The sequence below is a fragment of the Rousettus aegyptiacus genome, unplaced genomic scaffold, assembly GCF_014176215.1.
Source record: "Rousettus aegyptiacus isolate mRouAeg1 unplaced genomic scaffold, mRouAeg1.p scaffold_m13_p_2, whole genome shotgun sequence".
NCBI lineage: Eukaryota > Metazoa > Chordata > Mammalia > Chiroptera > Pteropodidae > Rousettus > Rousettus aegyptiacus.
The window spans coordinates 56590980-56614105 of NW_023416295.1; the positions used below are offsets into that span (position 1 = coordinate 56590980).

At 35.4% G+C, this 23126-nt stretch overlaps 1 protein-coding gene across 2 annotated transcripts in view; it reads left to right on the forward strand.

Annotated features, from left to right (window-relative positions):
- LOC107514794 (CD302 antigen) overlaps positions 1 to 23126 on the forward strand; it is a 107002-nt gene that overhangs the window by 13822 nt on the left and 70054 nt on the right. For both annotated transcript variants that reach the window (XM_016152864.2, XM_016152866.2), the window contains exons 5-13: positions 5753 to 5863; positions 7026 to 7166; positions 9331 to 9522; positions 10462 to 10619; positions 12011 to 12121; positions 12683 to 12771; positions 12917 to 13086; positions 15090 to 15289; positions 16725 to 16867. In XM_016152864.2, coding sequence (XP_016008350.2) covers positions 5753 to 5863; positions 7026 to 7166; positions 9331 to 9522; positions 10462 to 10619; positions 12011 to 12121; positions 12683 to 12771; positions 12917 to 13086; positions 15090 to 15289; positions 16725 to 16867 — 1315 coding nt within the window. The remainder of the gene's footprint in view (positions 1 to 5752; positions 5864 to 7025; positions 7167 to 9330; positions 9523 to 10461; positions 10620 to 12010; positions 12122 to 12682; positions 12772 to 12916; positions 13087 to 15089; positions 15290 to 16724; positions 16868 to 23126) is intronic.

A 23126-nucleotide genomic window follows, 5' to 3' on the forward strand; every position in this document is an offset into this window, starting at 1 on the left:
GAAACTGAAAAGAAGTTAATGTTCAGAAAATGGGGTGAGGTAGCAAGATTAAACTGCTACTCTAAGCCTAAGTAAAAGGATTTGAAAAAAAAGATGAACATTAAACTCTTTGAACATTGAAAACCGGGGGACTCGAGGAAGGTAAAGATGGCTGAGTCATGTTAGATGGCCTTAGTAAAGCCTCATGTTTAAGTAAACTAGTGCCATTGATAGGGCAGGGAGTGTTTTAGGAAATCTTAAAGTGGATTTAATGACATGGACACATGGAGTGGGTAGGGTTTTGTTTTGCTTTGTTTGTGGAGTGGTGCTGACAATTTTCAATTTTTAATTGTGAAAACATAAATCATATAGACAAGATTAGAAAATAACCTAATAGAGACCTGTGCAGCCACCACCCCAGCTAAATATACATGAACATTTTATCATACTGCTTTACATGGATTGAATCCCTTTCCCTCTCCTCTTGTACCCCTCTCTCCTTCCTTGCTTCTCTCCTTTTAAAGAATAAAATATTAACAGGGTTCAAACCCCGTGCCCACTTCTCAAAATAATCATCCCTTGAGTGCTCTTGCATCATATATACGTATAAATCCTATATATATTTCCATTATACTATTGCTCTGTGTTTGAAAATGATACAAATACTATCTTATTTACCCATATATAAGTTTATCCATGTCAACTACCACTTATTGGTATTACATTTTATAATGAAAAAACCACGATTTATCTATTGCCTTATTGAGAAACAGTTTTTCAGTTTTTGCTATTGCAAACACCTCTGCAGGGAACATCCTTGTATGGGCCTCATCGGGCAGACATGTTTGAGAGTTTCTCTAGAGAATGAATTGCTGAGTCATGGGGTGCACTCCTCTTCACCCCTAATCAAAAATCCCAAATTGCTTTCCAAATTGTAGTAAACACACCTCCACTAGCACGGGCTTATTAATTGGCCAATATAGTTAATGTGAAATCATGTTTTATTTTTGATTTACATTTTCTTGATAATTAATGTGGTTTCACATCTTATGTTTATTATGCATTCATTTTTTTCTTTGTCATTTGCCAGTTCATATCCTTTGCCTATTTTCTGTTGAATCGGTTGCCTTTCTCTTCTTCATTTGTTACAGTTCTTTATATATTCTGGATACTAATCTTGTGTTGTAGGATTACAAATATCTTTTCCTACTCTTTGGTCTTTTCACTTTATTTTTGTTGCCTATTATCATAAAAAATACATTAATTTTTATTTGGTCAAACATCAATTTTTAAAAATGTTCTATGCTTATTTATATATTATTTAGCAAGTTCTTTCTTGGCCTTAAAGTGATAAAGATATCCTCTCATGTTTTCTTCTAAGAGTTTATAATTTTGCTTTTCGTAGTTAACATCTTTAATCCATTTGGAATATAATTTGTAGAGCTGGGAATCTAATTTATCTTTATACAATTGGATAGTCAGTTTATCAAGCACTATTTCATATTTCCCCCTTTGATTTATTATGTCATCTCTAATAAATGTAAACCCTCTTATTATATGTGGGTTGTTTCTAGGCTTTCCATCTATTCCTTTGGTTCATTTATCTCTGTCTATTCCACATTGTTTTACTTAGTTCAGTCTCACATAGCAAATCTTGTTTTCAGAATGAGCAAGTTCCCCTTTATTCATTTTTTTTCTTGAATCGCCTTGGCTATTTTTTTTTTTGACCATTTATTCTTTAGAATTACATCGAATTATAAATTAATTAGGGAGGGATCGCAGTCACTACATTAAGTCTTCTCATCTATGAAAATAGTATGCCTTTCTACTTATTTAAGGCTTCTTTTATGTACTCAGTAAAATTCTATAAGTGTTGCCCATCTTTTACCAGAAAGTTTATAAAGTTTTTATATTATTTTTCTTGATTTTTAAAAATCAAGAAACCCAAGTTACTGAGTCCCTGATGATTTCTTCAATAAATGAAAAAATAATCATAATATATGATATGCTGCTGCTGCTGCTGCTGATGTTCCAGACAGAATACTAAATGCTTTTTATACATTATCTTATTTTATCTCATATGAGGTAGGTGTTATTGTTGTTATGCTCATTTTGCACATAACGGAATGTGAGGCTCAGAGAGGAAGTGTAACTTGTTCAGGGTCACCCATGAGTAATTAGCCGAGTTAAAATTTGAACACAATCAATTTGACTTGAAAATTAGCTGTATCAGGAATGTACCTGCATTCAGCTTTTATAAAACTATTAAGTTCTTTGCAGACAGAGATGGATCTCATGGGTTTATATCTTCCTTTTGCACAAAACTTTAAGCATTATTTCCATGTGTTAAACACCTATTGACTAATTCAGATAAATCCTGTCACACTATTTTTTGATAATCATATTTGATAAATGCTAACTAACTATAAGCAAAACCCTAATACTTCCAGATAAATAATTTAATATCATTGCAACCTCATAGACAATATTTTTATCCCCACCCACAGATAAGGAAATTGATGCTCAGAAATAATATAACTAACAACACACAGCCAAGTGAGTACAAGAAATGGGATTTGAATATCAACACATATAATTCCAGAGCCCCTACTTTTTACTGTACTACTTATTCCTGTTATATATCTTTATTTATTTCTTCTTACCATTAAAAGCCTTCTAGTCTTTTGTAATGCTTTTTGGTTAAAGTCTTATGAAGATCTCTTTTCTTATAGTTTTTACTTTTTCCCGTGTTGTTTGATACTAGAATAATCAGACCTCTAGAATGAAAATCTATCAAGCCTAATGGGCTAGTGTTTAGCAATGAAATTCTATTCCAGACCTCACTGAAATCTTACAAGAAATATTGTAATTTTTTTTCTCATGTAGAAGATGCCATTTTTATTTACAGGCTAATAAATATTAAACTCAACTTAACTAGATATAATACATTTGTCATAAACCCAATATATTTGAGGCCTACCTAAGTGGAAGACTGGATAGGTGGAAAGCGCCAATAAATTTAAGTCTCCTGGAATATTAACGTTTGGAAAGTGATGACTATCATGAAGGGGAAACGTGTCAAAGTATGACTATCAATCTAACAATGCGCTTGGAAGAATGAATGTTTCAGAATTTTTTTATGCATCCATTGAAAGTAAGATACTGTGTTAAAGGACCCAGCTGTCCCCAACCCTTGGCAAGACACTCTCAACATTTTATGTATATCAGTAATTTTAGCGATACATCTTTTTCTAATGTTTCAAGCTCCTCTGTCACTATAAATGCTGTTTAGGCATGTCAGCGTGTCTAATTACAACTGTTGGTTTCCCAAGGCCCAAGAAAGCTATACTTGAACATCTGAAACTCAGAGTATCCAAATATTGAAAATTTCTTGAAGTTTCTGTTAGGTGTCCCTTTACTGAAAACTGCCATGTATAAATATTGGACTAAGAGCAGTGAGGTCAACAAAAGTGAGTCAGACAGATTTTGTGATCAAAATGTATCATCTAGTTGAGGAAATAAGAGTTGTACATATATAGAACATAATGGCTAATGTTATTCCCAGACAGTTTCTGGTTTGGTAGCTAATGGTTGGGTGGGACCAGGGAATCTGCCGCCAGAAAAAAAGCAGAAGCCGCCCCTTTGAAGGTAAATCTCATGCAGTCTGAAAGAGCTATCTTTTTTTCTGCTTGCCTTGCACCTAATTAGGTTTGATTTTGTTTTACTCATCCAGAGGCCTAGGGGTGGGGGACTTGGCTTCCTTATACTCACTGGATTTTGTTTGGGAGGTAGGTTTCCCATGACTCTGGCCTTTCCAGGGAACCTCTAACCACAGATTCACGCCAGAGCTACAAAAGAGGTCCCAGTAGTTTCAGAGCAGAAGCAGCACATTTTCATTCTTCCTAATTTGCCTCCACATTGAGGGGCTATTTACTCTGAGCCACCTTGACAGGTGCCCCAAGGCTAGATCACATCGTAAGTCAGGGGCCCTGCTGGCTAAGGCCTCTCTGGTGCTTTAGAAGAGCTCTCATATGGTTCATCCCTGATGCATGGCCTTTATCAGGCTCTGTCATCTATCACTGTAGGGAGAAGAATAGAAATATAGAGTCAGATCTGAACAAGGGTCTTGAGAACAATCAAGAAATATCTGCCTTAGTAGACTTGCCTATTTGATTAGGTATGGGGATTTATGCTAGTAATCATCTGTTTCTTGAAGGCAAAGATGAAGGTAAGCAGAGTCTCATTTTCGTCAACTTCTTGCTTGAACTATATGTAGAAAAAAAGTATAGCTCCAGATTATCCAGGCCATATAAGAAATCCCTGCCCTTTGTATTTAGCCGACCAGGACTTTTAGAATTTATCAATTTCCCATTCGTATCCACTCGGCATAAGACACATAAAGAGCATTGCTGTTTGTCAATGCAGTCGCAATTTTAAAATTCTCTGATTCTAATGAATAAGTTATCAATACAAATCACAAATAGGACAGTGTAATGAAGCAAATTAAAAGCCTGACAGCATCCAAAGATCCTTTTATTCCATCACAAATATGTTCTTACTATGTGCAGGTAAACAGTAGGATTATTCAAAGGGAGTGACAGGATTATTCAAAGTATTCCTTCCTAATGTTGATGAAGTCTTAACAGTTTCTCAAATAATTCTGTTGACTTTCTTGGCAGTGGTGTGAAAATTCTTTCAATAATTCACACATTCTTTACATTCTTTTTCTAATACATTGGACCTATACAAGCATAATCTCATTCATTGCCTATGGGCATATGCATGTTGTCCTGGATATTTGCATTTGGCCTTGATACTTAAATTATTTCTGCTTTATCTTTCTCTCTTCTTTTTTGCTGATGGTGTCTTATTTTCAAATGATAAATTGGAATGATACATCTCTGCTGTATCGTGCACAGGCACTTGTGTGTGTGTGTGTGTGTGTCCCATCTTTATTTCCAATCTAAATGTCTCCTTTGGACTCTAGAGCTGTATATACCATTGCTTACCAAACAACTCCTGGACATACTTCTGAAACAGTACTGATAATGCTTTACCACTTTAGATGTCCACAAAATCTGTTCAACAGATTAAAATCCTCATGAAGGCAGGGACTGTCATTTTGGTTTTTGTATCTTTAGTACCTGGTAAATAATATGTTCTTAATGAATTTAAACTGCTAGACTGGAATACAATTAGATTTTTAAGATCTAGATATGTAACAGGTAACAGATAAATAACAGGTAACAGGTATGCTTTTTCTATATAACTGCTTTTTAAAAATTTATTTTTTAATTACAGTTGATATACAATATTATATTAGTTTCATGTGTATAACATAGTGATTAGACATTTATATACCTTATGAAGTAATTACCTCAGTAAGTCTAGTACTCATCTGATTCCATACATATTATTAGAATATTATAACTATATTCCCTGTGCTGTACTTTACATCCCTCTGACTAACTGCTTTCTGACAAGTAGTGAAACAGCTATTCTGAAAATTTTTGTTTTTATCTTAGAAGAAAGAAAATTGCACAAGCTAACAAGAAAGCTGAATTGAATCAGCTCATCACCCTTGGGTTTCTCAGTAGTCTAAAGTTTTTTTGTGTATCAGCATTGCTTGCCTTTGTTGGACAAATGGCCTCCTACAGGGATTTCTGCCTTGCATCAAGTCCTTCAGATATTTTTGCTATTAGTAGAAACTTAAATCTGACTTAGAAAATAACAGGTAATTTTGTCACTTGTTAAAATTATATAATTCTTATAGAAAAAGAAGGCATTGCAAGAACCTTCTGGATTGGCTTAAATCACCTGTACTCTTCTAGAGGCTGGGAATGGTCTGATCAAAAGCCATTAAACTTTCTCAACTGGGACACAGGTAACTGCTCCTTTCCACCTACTATGCACAAAGCAAAAGCTTCAAAAAAAAAATAATAATAAGAGTTTCTTACTCACTGAGAACACATAAAAATTTTAAATCTTGACGACTTTTATTATGGTTACCTCTCAGAATTATTTTTTTTCCTAAATCCTTCTAAGGCTTAACCATTATAGCCATTATGCCATTATAGCCAAGTTGATACCAGTGTAGTCAAGTTGAACCACACCATGAGCAACTGAGCATTTGTCTCTAACCTTTAGAGCAATGCTACATTTTTAGATAAGAGCAGAATGAGTCTCATCTCATGGCCCAGGAGCCATTCCGTGTCCCTTAGAGGACTGGACATATCTATGACTGACCTATGTTGTGTTTCATCTGCAGCTTAACTCTAATATGGAAATGTTCCTTCATTTTAAAACTCTTGGGGGTCTCCCACTATAGCACCCAATTACTGAGAACATAATGGTTATTTTTCATTACACAAATAAATTCCTTAAAGAAAAATTTGTAGTGAAAAAAAAAAAAACCCTAGTTAGCCAAAAGATTTTTCTCCCAAAAAGAGAGGTTTAGATGCACTTTAAAAAAATAAAATCATAGGCTTCTGTCAAACGTAGAACCTAAAACTTAACATCAACTTCAATATAATACAAAAATATTCTGCATACATATAAGAAAAACAAGTTAAGTACAATAAAATGCCAACAGATCATTTTACTTTAATGAAATTTCATTATTAGTAAATAAATTCTCTATTATCTAAGTAAGTAGACTCTTTAGAAATAACTTAATATTTAATTCAAGGCCTAAATGGCATTACATACACAAAAATTAGTACATTGAATAGAGTAGCAGATTAAAGCTACTAACCACAAGATGTGACATGGAAGTTAATTGGAGAAAAAGGTTTGGATTTTGGTTTTGTTTTTAAAATTAACTGCAGTACATCAGAGTATTTTCCCCATGTATTTTATATTTTATAAGAAAGACATATTTAAGCACATTTTTGTCCATTAAGGCTTACACATTTCAATTTACTAGAAGTTTTTAACTGTTTTGTGGGTTCCCGTAAAAGTAGGAAACTAGGAATACCAATGATTTTTTCTAACTATCACTCTGGTCCTAACCTTCTTTTAACTGTTTGAAAATTTTATCATTTAAGATATGCCCAGTGCACCTACCATAGGTGGGTCAAGCTGTGCAACCATGGATGCCACATCTGGTCTGTGGCGGGGTTCCACCTGTGAAGCTCAACTGCCCTACATCTGCAAGAAAGCATTAAATAATACAGCAGAGTTAACAGGTATCTTTCTCACTTTCTTGTACAAATGGGTCTTAAAATTACAGTTTTGTGAAGTCCAGTCAACCCATTTCAGATATCTATTCTTACCTTTCTTTCACCCAATACTGCCAATGCTGAAAAGTATTGACTTTGACCCAGTGGTTAGATATTATCAACTATACATGAATAAAACTTTGGTTTGGTCTATGCCCATAAGAAGGCAGAGATAGTCTAGATGGGAAATAGATTTCCATTCTCAAAGTGTAGTCCCCAGACCAAGAGCATCAGTATTGCCTGTACCTGTTTAAATGCAGTTTCTCAGGACCTACCCCAGATTTACCAAATCAGAAACTCTCAGGTGACACCCAGCTGTCTGTGTTTAAAAAGCTTCCTGGTGATGCTGATGCAACTCAGGTCTTATGTACTGTTATCTGCCTCTGTGACAAGTCAAAAATGATGGACACAGGAACACTCCCAGGCTTTCCCACCTCCTCCCCCACAATGCCCAACCCTCCTCTGTCCTTCTTCGCCAGGCTGGTTCTTTAGGTCTTTTCGTTGATAAATCAGGTAGAGATGCAGAAGGACAATATGTGTAGAGGGATTTTTTTCCCCCAGAGAGTTTGTAGGTAAGAGAGACAGAAAAACTGAACTTCTTGAGGAGCAGAGAAGTTTGAGGAGTCTTTGAAAGAACGGAGAAGAGAAGTGCCCACCAAATCCTCGGCATTTGATTAAATTCTCACTGAATAAGAAAGCCTAACACTCAAAATTGGGAGGAAAAAAGAAAGTTTTAAAATGTCTTGCATTAAGGATGTTGGGGTGGGGTGGGGGAAGTAAAGCGTAACATTTTCTCATCCACATAAGAGCATAAAGCTACCGTTTTAAGATTAAATAATAAGTATATAGAATAAAGAATGTAAGGGATGTTTTAAAATAATAGAGAAAATGAACATTTATCTTCCAAGTTGATTCCCACCAAATTTAGTCCATGAAACAAAAGGCATAATAGAAAAAAGAACACAAATGAAAATAAACCAGGGAGGCTGAAGATAGGTCAAATAAATATCGCATAGTAGCAGTTATTAAGTAAATCATGATATTTCCACATGATTGAATAATATGCATTTATTACAATAACTGTGCCAGCAGGAAAATACAAAGAGCAGAACAAAATGATGTGCCTACTTATCATTTTAATCTTGTAAGAATATGAATTCATAGAGACAAAGACTAGAATAGGAAAATGATTGTTTTAAATTTCGTTATGGGTGATTTTTCCCCCTCTGTTGCTTTATCACAATTGTAAAGTACAATAATAATAATAAATGGTGTTTCAGAACCTTAAAGTTGAGTTATCTCACAAATGTGAGAAGCTAGATGAACCTGAATTTTATCCTTTAGTAAAAAACAGTCCACATTTTTAAGATGCTGCATTTTCATAAAACAAACATTACAAATAGTTCTGAATTGATGAAATCTGAGTAACTAAACTACTTTCGAGATCTATTGAGAGAGGTAGAAGTATTTTATATGGGTTATATATCACTCTTTAATCTTTTTTTACCATCATTTAGATGAACTTTATCATGATCAAAACAAAGAACCACTAATTTCGTGAGGGCTAGAGGTCTAGCAGAGGGGAAGAAAGAAGAGATGCCCTCTATCCTTGCCCTCTGCTGCTGCCCCCTCTTGGTGTAGAGTGTATAAATGTCTTAATTTGTTCCTTAAGTATCTGTCCATCCTTTGTTCAACAGTAAACATTAATGCACATCCCCTGCAAAGCTGACTATACACGAAAAGGAAGTTTGACCTCATAATTCCTCAGAGGCAGAGACCAGAGGGGAACCTAACCAATCCTGTACCAAGGAAGAGATATGTTAGCAACTGGTTTACCCCGCACCTTTCTTCTGTCTACTAGAACTAAGAGCAGTCCTTCCTTAAATAATCTGAGCCCAGCCATGTAGCCTGTTTGTATCACATTGAAGTCATATTATCTGAACCCCTGTAGTCACTCTTACCATGCTTTGTAGACATTAAGCACCTCATAAGTTCATGTCACTGTACTGTCTGACATCACATTCCTTAGTTTTCCAGAAGCCTTAGGATTCAAGAAAAAAGAATTTGTAATGTTATTGATTCAAAATAGTTATAACTTTACTGGAATATAAATAGCTGCTTTTCCCCCCAGATGTTTGGACATATTCAGATACCCGCTGTGATGCAGGCTGGCTGCCAAATAATGGGTTTTGCTATCTGCTGGTAAATGAAAGTGATTCCTGGGATGAGGCACACGTAAAATGCAAGGCCTTCGGCAGTGACCTCATCAGCATTCATTCTTTAGCAGATGTGGAAGTGGTTGTGACAAAACTCCATAATGGGGGTAAGTTTTTAAAATATCCTATTTGAGAGGTTTAAAACATTTTAAAGTATCCCTATTTTCAGATGCTTAGAGGGAATGAAAAGCTTACAATTTGATCCTTATAGATCAGCACAGTCCAATAGAATTTTCTGCCATGATGGAACTGTTCTGTAATCCGTACTGTCCAATATAATAGTCACCAGGCACTTGTAGATTTTGAGCATTTAAATGTAGCTAGGGAAACTGAGGAACTGAATTTCTACGTTTATTTAAGTCTAATTAATTTACAAATTTAAATAATCACATCGGTAGCTAGCAGCTACCAATTTGACAGTACGACCATTAATTGACTAATTTCCCTTTTCTCATAAGCTAAATGCTGTTTAAGTTCTCCAGACACTTAACTGATGATTATTTCACTTTTGTAATTATTTGAAAGCTAGCAATTGAAGAACAAAAATACACTGCTAATACTATAATCTTCTGGGATTTACTACTAATAGTAGTGAATGGTAGATACCTGTTCTGTGTCAGTGTGGTGCCAATTGTTTCACCTGGAAAGTCAGTATATTCATTCCAGGGCAGTGATGGACAATATCCTTAGTCTAATTAGGATATCTATGATTGCATTTATACAATTTTATTATTCTCTGTAAAGCAAGATTTATCTAAGTCAGGTATCAGGAACACCCAGCCTTAAAGGTCATAGTACAGCTGTTCCATCTGTGTGCTCTACCCACGCGAGTGACCTGAAGAGCCCTCATCGCTCAGCCTGCCTAACTTATCAACATTTTAACAGGTTAATTAAGAAACCATCTTCTGAATTAAAAGTAAAAGAAAAAAGAATAATACCATCAAGTCTCTTAAAACCCCAAATCAGAATGTAAAACTCAATAACAGTGTACATATTGAAGTATGTAGCTGAGTAAACTGCAAACAACTGAAACATTTTTCTTTTAGATGCCAAGGAAGAAACATGGACAGGTCTTAAGAACATAAATACACCAGCTTTATTTCAATGGTCAGATGGTACTGAAGTTACTCTAACATACTGGGATGAGAATGAACCGAATGTTCCCTACCATAAGACCCCCAACTGTGTTTCTTATTTAGGAAAGGTAGGAAACTTCCTGTGGTTTATTTATATTCTTATCATTATACCCAATAATAATATTAAGATTACTTTGGATGGGATAATTACGTTTTAGCTGTAAAAGAAAATAAAAGGTAAGAGCCCTGTAGATTGTCTTTCTGTAGCCACTGAGAAAAGGTAAATAAAACAATGACTAAGTAAGCAATCCACTTCCTCTCTGCGAGCAGCTGCTCTGGTCTGAAACATCAAGAGAATCCCTTTAGAACACAGATTCTTGTGCTGGATTTGTTCTAATAAGCTGCTTCCTCTCAGGACTACCAGTGTGATATTTAACATGTAGCCATCTGAAACATACCATCTTCCAAATTCATGTTCAGGTGAAGTTTTATATTACTCCTACTTTGAAAAGTAAAAAAATATATTTTTATTAAAAAATTGTCTGTGTATTCATAGAACCTCTTACTCTTGTAGAATGCTTAAACATTTATTGAACATGCTTTAGTTAAGCATCTAAAATAAGCTGTATCTTGAACAGAAATGACATATGTACTTCTATATTTTGTTTGTATCACTGTCCTGTGGACTTTCAGTTGTTTAGCAGACTGATTGTGTCACCCGACCTTCTAGAGAGACTTAAGTGGAAGCATTAAGTGGTATATGTATTTAGAAAGGTATCAAAGATTGATTTAGAAGGATGTCACATTTGGTGTTCTATTTAAAAGGATATCTAAGATGTCTTTAGAAGAGAGTCAAAGATAGAAAGAAATGACTTTCCATGGGCAAAACTGAACTGGTAGCAAACCTAGACAGCATTCCAGTGTCCAACTAGAAAATTCAATTCTCAAAAACCCTACCACAATTGACTTATTAAAATTTAATTTGAAGAAAGCAGAATTACTTAGTTAATTAAGCAAAATAAATGCTTAGTATATTTGAAAGAGAGAACTTTGAAGTCTAAGCTTGAAGTAGAATTGGAAAAAACTTTTTATTGTAGAATTCTTGGAAAGTGACTATTCTAATCATCATTTTACATATGAGGAAACTGAGACAGGGTAGTGCCATGCCCCAAAGTTTTTAACCTGGGCCATCTTTGGCTGTGTCGTATGGAAAAAGACTAGAACATTGGCAATTGTTTGTGGGCTGAGTTCTTCATGAAATTCATCCCTACTGTGACCTTGAGGTGATATTGAAATTATGCAGATCTGTGGAGTAGCATTTTCTAGGAGTATGTTCTCAGATTTCATCTTGCATTTATATTCATTCTCCTTCTCTGCCTTCTCCTCTTCCTCCTTCCTGTCTTCCCACTTCGTGGTTTTGTGAGAAGAAACTATCTTGACTTAAAATAAGTTAGAGTTCAGTTCTAAACATATGGCAAATAACGTCTTGTGGGAAATTTTTCTTTTTCTTTTTTAAAAGCTAGGTCAGTGGAAAGTTCAATCATGTGAAAAGAAACTTAAATATGTTTGTAAGAAAAAGGGAGAAAACATAAATGATACAAGATCTGATAAGATGTGTCCTCCAGATGAGGTATGTAAAAGCTCTGCATAACCTTTCCTAAGCATATTACACCTTCTCGGTTAGGAATGGGAGTTGAGACTTAAACAATTCAGACTTGGAAAGCAGAAGAATTACTAGCTTCTGTTCATTTACATTAGAGCAGTGAGTACAGTGAATCATAGAATATTGACATTATTACGGAACAAAAAGTGTTATAGGAAAAAGAGTTTTCTATTCATGAATTTCTATAACTGTGTACATGATTATTATCCTCAATGTTGCTGTATTTAGTTCCCTCAGTTTTTTTAGTCCTGTTCAAAAATAATTCAGCCAACAGCATTATACTCTTTTGATGAGCAAGGCCCTAGGAGTAAAGAGACCTAAAGACACACCTTCTATCTGACACAGGCTCAGTCTTGTGGAGGTTATCTATGAAATTGTATTCCACCCTCATTATGTGTATGCATCCACTGGCCTTGTCCTTGATTTCCATAAGTTGTAAGATGTTAGCAATGTAGCAGAACCTTGTTTGTCAGAGGAGGCATCATCGAGTCTAGAAGATAGTTTGACGATATTTCTCCTCTGATTTAGGGTTGGAAGAGACATGGAGAAACCTGTTACAAGATTTACAAGGATGAGGTCCCTTTTGGAACCAACTGCAATCTGACTATAATGAGCAGGTGTGCCCATCAGTAAACATGTACTAATGAACTTTTGATTCTGGGTTCCTTTGCTAATGTTCTTCTTAAGAAAAGGGTACATCTTCAATTTACATGGTATTCAGTCATTGTAAAAACATTTACAAATTTGACTCCTGTTTTGTAGATTTGAGCAAGAATACCTGAATGATATGATTAAAAAGTATACTAAATCTCCAGGAAAATACTTCTGGACTGGCCTGAGAGATGCAGATTCATGTGGCGAGTATAGTTGGGCAAGTGATGGTGGAGTAAAACGTTCTGTAACCTTTTCCAACTGGAAATTTCTTGAGCCAGGTGAGTGTGTTAGCCTTTAAAGTGATGGAATGCAGTGACTTGTGAAATAACAGCATCCTCCCAAATATGTTCTTCACTTACCTTTGAAATGTGAGGGAAATTATGATCTCCAAGACTAGAGTCTGTCTACGGGATCATAAATAGAAGTAGTGACTACATCTTCCTTTTAAATCCTTGGGAATAACCCAATAAAAGAAGCTGAAAACTCAGTTTTCGAAACCACCATTTAATGGCATAGAGCTAGAACCCTTAGCACAAGTTTTTTTTTTTCCATGTGTCAAGCAGAATCTAGAAACATTACTGTGAAACACTTTATTTTTTCATGTCTCTGCTTCTTAACTTCTTTTTCCCAGATTGAATGTATTTATTTCTATTATTTACAATAGGTGACAATTAAGAAAGCCATATATCGTAGGTATTACTTATTCTGAAAGTTAGTTCATCCTCCTAAGGCCAGCCTAAGTATTGAGGTCAATTAGCCATGGAATCTTAACATTAGAGCTGGAAAGGACCTCAGAAGTCCCTTTGTTTTTAGAGTTGAGAAAACAGAGGCTTAGAAAGATGATTAACTTGACAAAAGTTACACGGTTATTAAATTGCTAAAATCCAAATCTCTTGATTTCTAATCCAATGCTTTTAATGGGATTTTGGCTTTGTAGAAGATAGCAGCTATAAAGGATTCAACTTTTCTCCTTTTGTATTATATATATTCTCTTTTGTTTGTGATTATAAAGACCGATTTTCATAGCACAGAAATTAAAAACATGAGTATATAATTAAACACAATATTTGAAATAGAGAATATCCACACAATTCGTAACACATGATCATCATCATAAATGTGAGTGGTATCGATAACAAAGTCATCTTTTTACCCGTAAAAGATAGATACAGATGTTAATCCTGGTCAAATCTCATCTTGAATGAAAATATTCCATCATGTAAATTACATGTGATTTCTCTTATAGACAACATCTTAGAGTCCTTGTCACATACTTCATGGATAAGCCTTGGTGGTTGGAGAGGTGCTCAGGAAGTAGCTACAATGTCTGTTCTCTCAGTCCTGTAGCCAGAAAGACTAACGTTAAGCTCTTTTTACCAGCTTCAGCCAGCTTGGTCTATAAAGGCAGAACAGGGGAAAAATAACACACCTCTCTAAGTTAACACAGATTATTTTTCCCAGTTTCTTGTTCCTCATTATGTCCATGAATAAGTATGAGGCATGAGACCATTTGGTGGAATAGAAGTTTTTCTCATTACCTCTAGTGTATGCTGTTGTCTTCTGCCCACTTCAGGCAGTGTGGTGTGATAGAGAAGGGAGCATGGCACTTTGCCATCTGGGTTTGAGTCTTGACTCCATTACTCAATAGCTATGATGTGGGCAAGTCACTTACTCTTATCTGGAAAATGCATCTGATGATGCTATCTTTTAATGTTTTTGCAAATAAATAAAAATTCGGCTTATGTGAAATAAATGCTAAACAAATATATACCTCCTTCTACCTTTATTGAACCAATCCTTCTTTTGGATCTGAATCTTAAAGAGAATTGTTTTGAAATTTACTAAGTTGCTTAAAAACCTTAAAGTGGTTTAAAGCTAAAATGAACCACTTCTGCTACCCCAAGTAGCATAGTGGTTTAGGGTGCAGCTCTGCCTAGAGACCGTTTGGATCCTAGTCCTGGATCAACCGCTTGCTAACATATGACCTTAGACAAGTCACTAATCCTCACTGTACCGCAGTATGACAATAGAATCCACTCTAGAGTTTTTTTGTTTTGTTTGTTTGTTTTTGCTAAGGATTCAGTTCATTTAATCTTCTTACAATAGTATGTGGCAAGTAGCGAACACAGTTCTCTGTATTACCATCCTTGTCATCATGTCATCATTACATTTCTTTCTTATTCTCCCCACCTTGGCTCAAATAAAGAGTAAGGGCGCTGGAAATGTTTGGAATTTAATTTTAAAATGTAATTCTTAATTAAACTTTCCAATTCAACCCTAGCTTCTCCAGGCGGGTGCGTGGCAATGAGTACGGGAATGTCTCTTGGGAAGTGGGAGGTGAAAGACTGCAGAAACTTCAGAGCACTTACCATTTGCAAGAAAATCAGTGGGCCTGCTGAGTCTGAAGAAGCACCTCCCAAGCCTGAAGACCTCTGTCCCGAAGGCTGGCATGCTTTCCCCTCAGGTCTTTCTTGCTATAAGGTAAAATAACATTCTCATTCAATCCCTCAATAAAGTTGCCTATCTGCTATTGTAGTCCATGTCCTTGTACAAATTACGCTTCTTCCCAGACACATACGTAACCTACCTAAGTGTTTGGGGGAGTCCTTGTTGGAGAGGGTATCATTCAACCTCTGACATCAGGCAGCTCATCCCCACATAAGCTCTTGTCCTGTCCAAAAGAGCAGGGCCAGAATCAGAACTGGCTCTTTCCTAGATTTCTCTTGTTCTGGGAAGTTGGGTGATCCTTCATGCCATGCTGACTTTGCTTGTGATTCTCATATCCCTTTAATTCTTGTTAGTCAAAGGATGAGTCCTATCATTTCTTACAATGTAAAAAAAAAAATTATTTTAGGGTCTATATCAGTCAACTGTCCCACACAGAAGTTATTACATACCACCCCAAATTCAGTGGCTATGACAACATTTTTTATGTTCACAGATCTCTGGGTCACATAACATTCGGTTGATCGAGTTTTGGCTTCAGAGGTTGGCTCTGCTTTCAACTCTGGGTCACCTATGCTGGTCTGCAGGCTATGAGTTGGGGTCTGTGGCCCTTCAGTTTGAGTCTTGAGCTGAACAGGCAGCAGCTGTCAGGAGCTTGTTCTTACAGTCAATCACTGAAGCCTGAAAGGCAGGCCCAACCATATAAGCACATTTCAGACCTCTGTTCACTTTACCTCCACTAATATCCCATTAATCACAGCAAGTCATATGGCAGAGTCCTAAGTCAATGTACAAGGAAGTATACTTTACCCACCCAAAGGCCATGGCAAGAATATATAATTAAATCGCAGGGAACTGAAGAATCAGGACAAAATAATTCAACTTACAGTTTTGCCATCTGCTTCTCTTCCTTTGCAGTAACTGTGCTTCTTTTGGCATAAAATTAGTCATCACAAACCAAAGAAACAATCCGAAGTGGCAAGTTTTGTTTTGCCGCCTGTCAGTGTTCTCACATCAGTGCAGTCTGACCTTTGATTCTTCTTCATCAGAAAATAGTACTGTACTTGTGCAGGTCTGAGTGTATTACGTTCTGAATTATATTGTTGTTACATTACTTTACAGAAATCCTCTCCTAAACCTTTCATAAGTATCCTTCCCACTTTATCTGCTGGTTCACTTGATCTCTCAAGGTCCTAGGAATGCAGGAGAACATGGTGTCTTATTGGAGTAGTTTGCCAGCCTAGCTGAGGAAGGTCATTCCTCTGATAACAGTGGCTGACACCTGTGCTGGCTTTTAGTGACACTTTCATCAGGACCTGTCCATGACACAGTATATGAACATTTACCTACAACTTCATTATACCTATAAGAATCCATCTGAGGGGCCCACACATTTTACTATAATTGACTTTAAAATTATGAATATGTTATTATTATACCAGAAAACAAATTAACATTATATTTTGTTAAGCTATTTCATATAGAAAGAGTTATAAGAAAGAGGAACTGGGAAGAAGCTGAGAGATTCTGCCAAGCGCTTGGAGGACACCTTCCTAGCTTCCATCATATGGATGAAATAAAGGCATTTCTTCACTTTTTAATGGACCAGTTGAGGTAATACTTTTAGAATGATATCTTCTATGCTAAATTGGATGTCTTCTAGGTATTCAGAATTGACATGTTTTATTATCTAAAAGGGCCATTCAATGCTTTGCAGTCATTGAACATCAAGTATTTTTATGTGCCAGACTCTATGAGGGATTCAAAGATGAGGAAGACAGAGGCCCCACTATTTGCATAGCGTAAAAAAGTCCAACAGTGGGGATAAGAAAAGTATGGTGAAAAATCTAGTATATAGGTAAATCAAGGCCATGAGAATTCAGAGGAGGAAGAAAGCATTTCTGGGAAGTATAATTGGAGAAAATGTTATGAAGAAGCATGTTTCTTGAAAGATAAGGTAATGTTTTGAAAGGTAAGGTGGGAGAAGGAGCCAGAGAAACAGAACATGAGCAAAAGTACTGAGACTAGTAAAGGGGGAGGGGGAAAAAAATCTAATGATGATTAAATCATGAAAATTAAATAAAAAGATACTTAAAAATGAATCTTAAGTAAGGGATTATAAAACCCATTTCATGGAGAAATTTTTTAGTTGGTGAGAATATTATTCATATTTCTATGCTATTGCACATGCAATTATTAATGAACAATTTCTAGGAAAATATAAATCATTATACAAATCAACGAAAAATATCTTCCAAGAAAGAGATGGGAACTGTATGGTTTTATAGGTGTATTCCTTCACATTTGACAAAAGAGATCATTACAGTGTGTTTCACTAGTACAAGCAAGAGCTGGCATTCCATTACATAGAAACTGATGCAAGCAACTGGTTTTTTCAATAATCAATCTAATTCTGATATCAAAGCCTGTCAACAGTAGCACAAAGAATTACAGACCAACTACATGACTAGACTTGAAAAGTAAATACTGATATAATAAACACATGATGTTTATTATGTGCCATATATGTCCTGTTTTCTTTGTATTAGCTCATTTATTCCTTACAACGAATGACCTATGCAGCAAGTACTATTATTATGCCCATTTTATCTAAATAAGGAGACAGAGACACAGAGAAGTAAAACTTGCCCAAGGTTATATACCTACTAAGTAAAGGATCCAATATTTGAACCTATTAGAACCCACTTTTCTAACCCACTGCACTATAATGCCTCAGAATTACGCACTTTGACAATGTAGGATTCTTCAAAGAATACAAGGCTGGGTCAGTACTGGGAACTCTATATAGTAAGTCAAATAGCATGCAATCATCTTAATAGGTGCTGAAAACGCATCTGGTAAAATTCACTATTCATTCCTGGCTTAATATATAAATATACAATATACTTAACATATTTAATTAATACAATTAGCATAGAAATTGTTATTAAAGAAAGATTAGAAGGGTAGCTTAACCAATAGCCATTAACCAATAATCACACTTAATGATTAAACATTAAATGTATTCTCATGAAAGTCAGAAAAAGGTAAAGGTTCCTACTGTCATCATATTGTTAATCTTTGGCATTATCCCTTGTGCATTAAGATTTTTTTTTAAATATTGTAAATAAGTAAATTTTTATAATACATTAAGTGGTGGGAAAAGCAAATTATAAAAGAGTGAAAAATGTACTATTTACATTAAAAAGTAGATTGCAAAAATGCATCAAAAAAAGATAATTATTACTTCTGGGAGATAAAGATTTTGAGTGACTTTTTAAAAGTGTGAACATTTTCCACTTTTCCCAGATTTGCATTAATATGCTATTGTATTTTTCTCATTAAAAAAGTAAAGTTTCACTATTGTGTGCTTGGAACTTGATGTAAAATACAATACCTGTGTCCCATAAATATTTATTTATTGAAACATCCATTACAGAATTTCAAGGATTCTAGACTATTTTGTAGCATTAAAAATTATTGTACAAAATTTCATTGCATACTAACTTAACCTCATTTGGATATACTCTTAGGGTTTTTTTTGTTGTTGCTGTTTTTGAGATGAGTGTTTCTTGACTTCTCCCTACAACCTCGAGAATAGATTATAATAAATGTAAAACTCAGACCAAATCTTTCGTCACATACAGACATTTATTAAACAAACATTCATTGAGGCAGGCTGAAAATGTTTCATACAACCTATTTTGTAAGCCTGACAACATCCCAGCAGTCAATTCATTTAGGTCTTCCAATGGCCATCTTGAATGGAAGGTTTATTTGAGGTTGATGTGACAGTGTTCCGGAGGCAGGACTCTGTTCCCACCCGACCCAATGACAAGACGTGGGACCATTTGGAGCTCAAGCCCCAGATCGATTTCTAATGCCTCATTTCTAACCAGCCTCACCAGATTCTAATACCCTTTCATGAGGTGAGAGTGTCTCTAAATATTTTAGCCGTTCCTCTTTTCTCAAATAACTTCAATTTCACCAATGAGAGTCCATTTTTAAGATCCTGCAGATTTTAAAATCTTCCAATTTTGCTGATATAAACCCATTTCTGACATCCACTCTGCTAATGACCAAATCCTCAGATGTGGCTTTGGATAACAGACATCTTGGGGTGGCTGCCTCTAGAACATGGCCTTTCTAATACACTGCTGATCCTCCCTTAAGTGAGAATTTGAAGCACAGCGACTTACTGACCCCTAGATTTCAAGCTTAACACATACAATATCATGCCATCTAAGCTAAAGTATTTGTTTACTAACATAAACAAAGTGGATTTTGAATAATACCTCTAAGCAAAATGTTAGGAAACTTTGACTAGAATAGGGAGCCATGGATAAGTTCTAAGCCGTGAGGTTGTAGATGTTCGTGGGAATCAAGTGATGGAAAAATAGAACATCATACATGATATAAATGATCCAGACAAGCTTCTATATACAAAATAGATTACACTAGAAAAGAAAACTAAAGTCTGAGGTAATTAAGGAATCTTTCTTGATTTGTTTCTTAGTTCCTGATCACATTTGCTGAGATTTCTCCTCCCAGTTAAAAAGTAATGCAAGTTTGTTATGTAAAATTTGTATAATCTAAAAAATGATGAAGAAAATAAAAACCACCTCAATCCTAGCTCCCAGTTATAAACAGTTAACATTTAGTATAACACAGCATGTACAATATTTAATTTTTTTCTGATCACAAGAGTAATGCATATTGAATTTAAAAAACAGCAAAGCTCAAGGAAAAAACATCACCATAATCCTTTCACTCAAAGGGGGCCATATTGTATTAAGCTCTCCCAGCAGCTAAACAATGCCCTATTAAACAGACTGTCGTCTGCTTAATATGTTCTCCATTAATAAAGAGATCATTTGCCCATGCTATATTTAGAAAGACAACATATTCTAAAAGCAAAATTGTGACCATGGCTTGAAGAGAAGGAAGGAAGCAAACCTATTTATATAAGAAAATGATTCTAAAGTTTACTCCTTGAACACTTTTGCTTTTTATTTCAGGAACTGACCTTTCTCAGCGAGATGTCCATTGCCCAAATTATGTATTGCATGCCAGGGAGTTGTCAGATTACTGCTATATTTCTCACAAACTACTATTCCACATCTCTATTTGTATTTCAATGAAAAGGATTCATGGTGCACCGAGTCATTAAGGCTCTAAGATCCTTGCAACTCTTAATGGCAGCCCACCAGGGAAAGCCATTGTAGTATAAAAATAGTCATAGGATTAGAGAAGAAAGCCTTGTTTGCAATGCTACTGCTGCTGTGTGCACTACCTCCTGTGATGAGGTGTGAATGGATTTAGATATAAATCTAAGGCTTTACAGACTAAGCACTCTCATCAAACAGTATTTATTGGAGATTATGACTGTTTTTCTTAGAAACCAGATGCAGTAGGAAATTTGATTAAAAGTAGGAATTTTAACACAGATACACATATTAACCTTTTATGCAATGCCTTATTAACCTAACAGCCTTAAAACCGTATACTTAGGGCTTGGAGTACAAAAAATTTATAAAGACAAAATTTCAGTTGATTTGATTCCCTAGTTATGATCATTTTTTCTCAAATTTTCTAAAACCCACATTAGAGTTGTGCAGTGATTAATGCGACTTTCAATTTCTTCTCTTTATCAAACCAGGGGCTATGATTGAGGAAATACTTTCCACCTTTTACCACACAGGAGAAAACACACACACACACACACACACACACACACACACCCCTACTATTTTCTATATTTATAACACACTAATGAATCTCTTGAAATGAAAACTGAAAACTATAATGTCTGGTTGAAATGAAGTTCAATCTCAAAAAGTAGTGAAGGTTAGAGATTTTGGATAATAAGGCCAACTTGGCTCTTTGGGAAATCATTCTCTTAGGATGCAGCAGAGGCTAAAATGGGCTTGAAAGCAGAGGTTTCTAAGTGGGAAAGGTGGAGCTAAGAGAGGACTGGGTGGTTAGGTTAAGGATAGATCTGTAAAGAGCCTGCCTGTGGAACTGACTTTAGAATAAATGCATGTGACAAATGATCGTTGATCGTCCTTCTGGTTGTACTGTTGGATTGTGTGAAGAAGATAAAATATCTAATGCTTATTTTAGAGGAACCCAAAATTCTGCACAAAGTCCCTAAAACTTAACCTCCTCTTTATTTTAGCCATCTGACTTTACTTATACTGTATATGGCAATTATCTAGACTCTGTGGTTTAGATATCCAACAATTGGGAAATGTGATAAATTTGGAAGCCTGTAAGAAAGCTCTGATTAGTTGAAGATACAAACTGCATATTCCCCTTATAGCTAATAATATTGAACTGGACTTGATTGTTTCCAGGGGAATTTATCTTAAGTCTACAAATTGGTGATCTTTCTCTGTCAAACAAAACAATATAACAATAAAAACTGAAAGGGGAAAATTCTCTTTTGCAGTGAGTTGAAAAGCTTGAAGTTGAAAAGATTAAAAAGTGCTTATTGATATTAAAATATGAAGGAATGTCGAGTAAAGGAAAACAGTAAAGGAAAGCAATTATTTTACTAAAAAATGAGGATTTAATTTAAAGTTAAGTTTGTTCTAACCTTTGATTTACTAGCAAATTTTTTAAATGGAGACTTCTTGTTATTTCCCAGTAGTTTTGTAGTTGTACATTCCATATATTCCATATATTCTACTGAGCTTGAGAATAAGGATTAATTTTAGATTTTGATTCTACTTCTTCTCTAATATGTGTTACATTTATATGCATATAACACTTGCATATATAATTATGTGTACGTAATATATATTCATATGTACTGATCCCACATACTATATGCAATGAAGTTAAATTATATGGAAAGAAACTAGCATTACGAAAAACAAAAATTACTTGGAAAATGGTCTTTTTATTAAGGCCTAGAAAGTACAGTACATTTTAGAGAAAATTTTCAAGTTGGGTTAGAGGTGGAGAAAATTTTTTTATGGTTATATCCCTTCTGTTGATATAGGCAATATCCCCCTGGCTAGTGCATGAGTTTCATTGAGGGGAAGAGATCACTTACAGTGTATGTCCCTGCCTCTGTATTCTTCCCTGGAATACTTACCCTTTCTCCTCTCAGCCAGTCTGAATACTGGCACATGGTAAACAGTCATGTCATGACTTGCAAGGAACATTAACCATCCTTTGAAGACTGTCTTTTGTCCTACCTCACAAAATGTTTGCTGACTTCCTACAGCCCACAATGACCTTTCATTTTTTGCACTACCAAAATATACAAATTTTGTATCAGTTGATGTTTTTCGAAAATGGTCTTATATTTGTTCATATATAGCTTGTCTCCTTGACTAATATGCCATTCGAGGGTAGATATTAGGCCTTGTGCTTCTCTGTATCACTATTGCACCTAGTTCAGTGCCCTGTACATAAAAGTATAATAGCTATGAGTGTCAAATATAATTACTTAAGTGATCGCTTAATTATTTTGCTCTAGTAGAGCCCATTGAGTTTGGCATTTAAAAAATACCTGTTTATCTTAAACTTAACTGGCAATGGGAATTAAATAATTTTTAAAATCATGTTTAATAAAAATTTAGCCAAATGGTTTGTCCTCCTTTTTAAAGAAAAGATATTTGATATCGTTAAGGACAGATACTTTAAAGCAGGCGTCCCCAACCTCCAGGCGCAAACTGGTACCGGTCCATTGCCTGGTAGAAACCAGGCACACAGCAGGAGGTGAACGGCAAGCGAGTGAGCAAAGCATCATCTATATTTGCAGCCGTTCACCAATACTAGCACCACTGCCTCAGCTCCACCTCCACTCCTCAGGCATTAGATTCTCAGGAGCACCCGTCCCTGGTGCCCGAAAGGTTGGGGA